General features: G+C 38.8%; 1 protein-coding gene across 1 annotated transcript; it reads left to right on the plus strand.

Moving 5' to 3' along the window:
- The first annotated feature begins 283 nt into the window (after nucleotides 1-283).
- On the plus strand, nucleotides 284-1,795 carry LOC135671191 (AT-hook motif nuclear-localized protein 23-like). The gene is made up of 2 exons (XM_065179154.1): nucleotides 284-504; nucleotides 643-1,795. Exon 2 carries the CDS (start codon nucleotides 773-775, stop codon nucleotides 1,643-1,645), a length of 873 nt encoding a protein of 290 aa, XP_065035226.1. The 5' UTR covers nucleotides 284-504; nucleotides 643-772; the 3' UTR covers nucleotides 1,646-1,795.
- The last annotated feature ends 2,331 nt before the right edge of the window (nucleotides 1,796-4,126 follow it).

Raw genomic sequence — 4,126 nt, forward strand, 5'->3', positions numbered from 1 at the left:
CTCTCTCTAGTAAATCTAGGGAGTTGAGATTTGCATGAGACAATATATAATAAGAAGATTTCTTGACTAAGTTAACTAATAATTTTTTATATAATAAATCTTATATTCATCATTTTATTATTATTATTATTATTATTTTAATTAAAAAATAAATGATTAAGACGAGATTGTAATGAAGATTTTTACTCCCCCATCACACTTGCCAATGTCAAATTGCAACTTTTTTGTGTATTGACTAAGTCAAGATTTTGATGCCTTGAGGTCCAAGATTGCATGCAGGCCATTGACAATGCGAGGGAGGCGGTGGTGGAAAGATGGTGCGGGGAAAAGTCCAGGTATAGAGCGAGGAGGAGCGCACCATCATGACGACCGACGACCTGCGCTCGGTGGGATGCAGATATGGCGCTTTCTTCCTTTCTCTCTCTCCCCTCTCCTTCCTGGAAGACGCTGTCGACTGATTAGGCTCGTTCCTTCGATGGCGGATGAATCTGGTCACCGACCAACGTAAGCCACAGTACCCTGGGAAGGCTCATATGGCCTTACTGTTGCTTTACCTGACCTCTTTATCTCAAGGCTTCTTCTCCACTTGATCAATCCTTTTCTTTCTGTTTCCTTCCTCCCATTTGGTTTGGAGTTGCACAGAGAGAGAGGACTCTAAGTGTGATGCCCCTGAGATTTGAGAACAGGAGTAGAGCGAGAAAGGTCAGGGCAACTTGGAGTAGATCACTAGCTTAGAGAGCTGGCAAATCGGTGGTGGGCAGCGACCGAGGCGATGGGAGGCGTCGACACCTCCTCTCCCTCAGCCACCTCCCTCCGTCTACCGAATTCCCACCTCAGCCTGCACCGCCGTGACCAAGTTGACAACTCCAACAGCAGCGACAGCAACAACAACAACAACAACCATTCCGACGACGACGCTAACGGCGAGAACTACTCCGCCGGCGCCGTCGACATGGCAGAAGCCGGATCCGCCGGCGGCTTCGGGAGGCGCCCACGCGGCCGGCCGCCCGGGTCAAAGAACAAGCCGAAGCCGCCCGTCATCATCACGCGCGAGAGCGCCGCCGCGCTGCGCTCCCACGTCTTCGAGGTATCTAGCGGCGCCGACATCATGGACGCCGTCGCGGCCTTCGCCCGCCGGCGCCAGCTCGGGGTCGCCGTCCTCAGCGCCAGCGGCCTGGTCACTAATGTGACGCTTCGGCAGCGGGGGCCTCAGCCGGGGGGCACCGTGGTGTCCATCCCCGGCCGGTTCGAGATCCTCTCCCTCTCGGGGGCTTTCCTCCCGACGCCGGCGCTTTCGGACGCCACCGGCCTGACGTTGTTCATGGTCGGAAGGGAGGGCCAGGTGGTTGGCGGGAGCGTGGTGGGGGAGCTGGTGGCGTCCGGCCCGGTGATGATAATAGCAGCCGCGTTCACCAACGCCACCTACGAGCGGCTGCCCCTTCCCGACGCCGAGCTGGATGCAGCAGCGGCGCCGTCGACGGCGGAGCACGGCGCAAGAAGCAATGGCGACGGTGGCGGCAGCTTGTCTGAGGCAGACCCATCGTCCATGTCGCTCTTCGGCCTTCCAGCCCATCTTCTGCACGGTGGTCAGCACGATGTGTTCGGCTCCTGGGCTTCGACGGGTCGTCGTCCTCCACCGTCCTAATAGCCTTCTGCTTCAGATGCTAATTCCGCAGCTCATTAGGATCCTGAGGATTAAACTGAAGCCTCAAAATTACTAGTGTATCCGTGTGTTTTCATGAACTTTGATCATACAATTAGCTGCAAATTCAAAGTTTCAGTACATTTTGATTCAGCTGTGAAGAAGTCTTATGGCAAGAATTAGATGTGGAGAGGAGAGGGGGTTTATGTCAATCTTTTCTTCCTTCATACTTTTTTCTTTCGGTCAAGTGGGGAGTCTCAACTTCGATAAGGGGATAAGATTGTTGTTGGATTGGAGTACAAGATGTCACCTCATGCCACGAAGTATAATTCAATCACTGCTGGTCTTGTCTTTTCTCTCCATGGAAAAAGGAGCCAATGGAGAAAGTGACATTCTTTTGGTTTATATTAAGGAATATATATATTATTATTTTTAGTTAGTCTTTATGATCGATCAGAGAAGCTCTCATCAATCGATTTTAACCATATGATGCCCCACTATTTGACATAAATAAATAAATTTAATTTTTCTATTTAATATAAAATAAACAAATATATTTGATCCTTTTTTTTTTCCTTCTTGTTTAGTTAGTATTTAATATTTAAAGTTTTATCCAATAAATAATTAAAAGTCTCGATAGAGAAAGAATGGGTCGCTGTGACCAATCAAACGTGACAAATGTTCCACGTTAACAATAAAGATCGATCCATCCATCCTTAATTGCAAAAGTTGACCTTCAGCGCTCTGATATCCAAACAAACACTAATGGTCAGAATTCATTTTGAACGCTAAAACTCTCTTAGGATTTTTCTATTGAAGGAATCTTATCCAACACATTCATAATAATTTTTAAATTAAAACTAAATAAATCATTCAATGAATTTGTGATGAAGATCAAAATATCGTCGTATTATTACGATGATCCAAGAGGATAAAAAAATTTTAAATTATTATATCGGAACTAATATGAGCTTAAAAGTTCATGAAGAATTTATCCTACATATATTTTATTTATTATTAAATTATAATAAAATTTAAATATAAAAATATATTTATATTGAACTTTGAGATTGAACGAGTCATTAAAACGGATGTCATGCATATATCTTAAATTACATCTTTTTATCCAATCCATCGAGAGTATCTAATATTAATGCACGGATAAACATTTTTGCTCCTGAATCTCTATCTATTACACTTCTAAAAAGAGATATATTATAAGTTTTTTTATTTTCTAAGACCTAAATATAAATATAAAAATATTAGGGATTAAATTATAAAAGAGAAAAATAATAAGGGTTTTTTGCTCATCGCCTACTTTTTCCTCCACCTTCGTTGCCCCTCTTACAAGGAAAATAGAGAAAAAAATGTGAAAAAAAAGAAAGAAGAGACGAGAGAGAGAGAGAGAGAGAGAGAGAGAGAGAGGACATGAAGAGAATATAGGGAGAAAGCTCGGGCTGTGAGATTACAGGGAAAAAAATAAGAAAAAAAAGGGAAGAAGCAAAGGAAGAGAAGAGATGAGGAAAATGGAAGAGTAGAGGAGAAAAGAAGGGAAAAGATCTCGGGGAAGGAGAGAAGAAGAAAGGAAAGAAAAGAAAAAAAAAAGAAAAAAGAGGAGATTGGCTTATGGCGTGGAAAAGAAAGAAAGAGAAAAACAAGAAAGAGAAAAGAAAAAGAAAACGGAAGCAAATAAAAGAAAGAAAGAGAAAAATAGGAAAAAATAAAAGAAAAATAAGAAAAATATATTAAGGGCTCGTTTTGATATCAAATGGATTTAGATCAAGTCTAAGAAAATTAGAATAAGTATGATTTTGAGATTTTTATATTCTTATTAATTAAATGTCTTGGATTATAGATTAAGAAATCTTTTATATGTATCTTATTAATTATATAAGAAAAGAAAAGGAAAGATCAGACATGTATCTTATATCTTGTATATTATATCGAAGATTTGTGATCATGATAAATATTCGATGATTTCGTATAGTTTATTTTTAAAAATATTAATGTATGTGTTTGATATTTATAAATAATTTTATTATTTAAAATATTATAAAAATTTATTTATAATTTAAGAAATAGATCGGTATGTTGTTTTTTATGACAATTATCTAGTTAGTATAACTATGATTTATACCCAATAAATGGGGGTTATATATAATGTCCGAGTCTTATACACATTAAATCATAATTAGTATATCAATAAAAAGATAAATAATATGTATATATTATCCTCATTAATATGATTTATGATATCTATGATTTATAAATATAATAAATAATATGCTAATGTTTCCAACATTTAAGATTTAAGTATATGTTTTCCAAAAATATCATTTTTACTATTATACCAAGTGTTTGTCATATTTTAATTTTCATTAATTGAATAATAAAAAAATAAACCCAAGATGTAAATTTGTGATACTCTACTGCATGAATAAAGTTTTTTGTCATATTTTAATTTTCATTACTACAATCGATATA

Source organism: Musa acuminata, unplaced genomic scaffold, assembly GCF_036884655.1.
Source record: "Musa acuminata AAA Group cultivar baxijiao unplaced genomic scaffold, Cavendish_Baxijiao_AAA HiC_scaffold_1138, whole genome shotgun sequence".
NCBI lineage: Eukaryota > Viridiplantae > Streptophyta > Magnoliopsida > Zingiberales > Musaceae > Musa > Musa acuminata.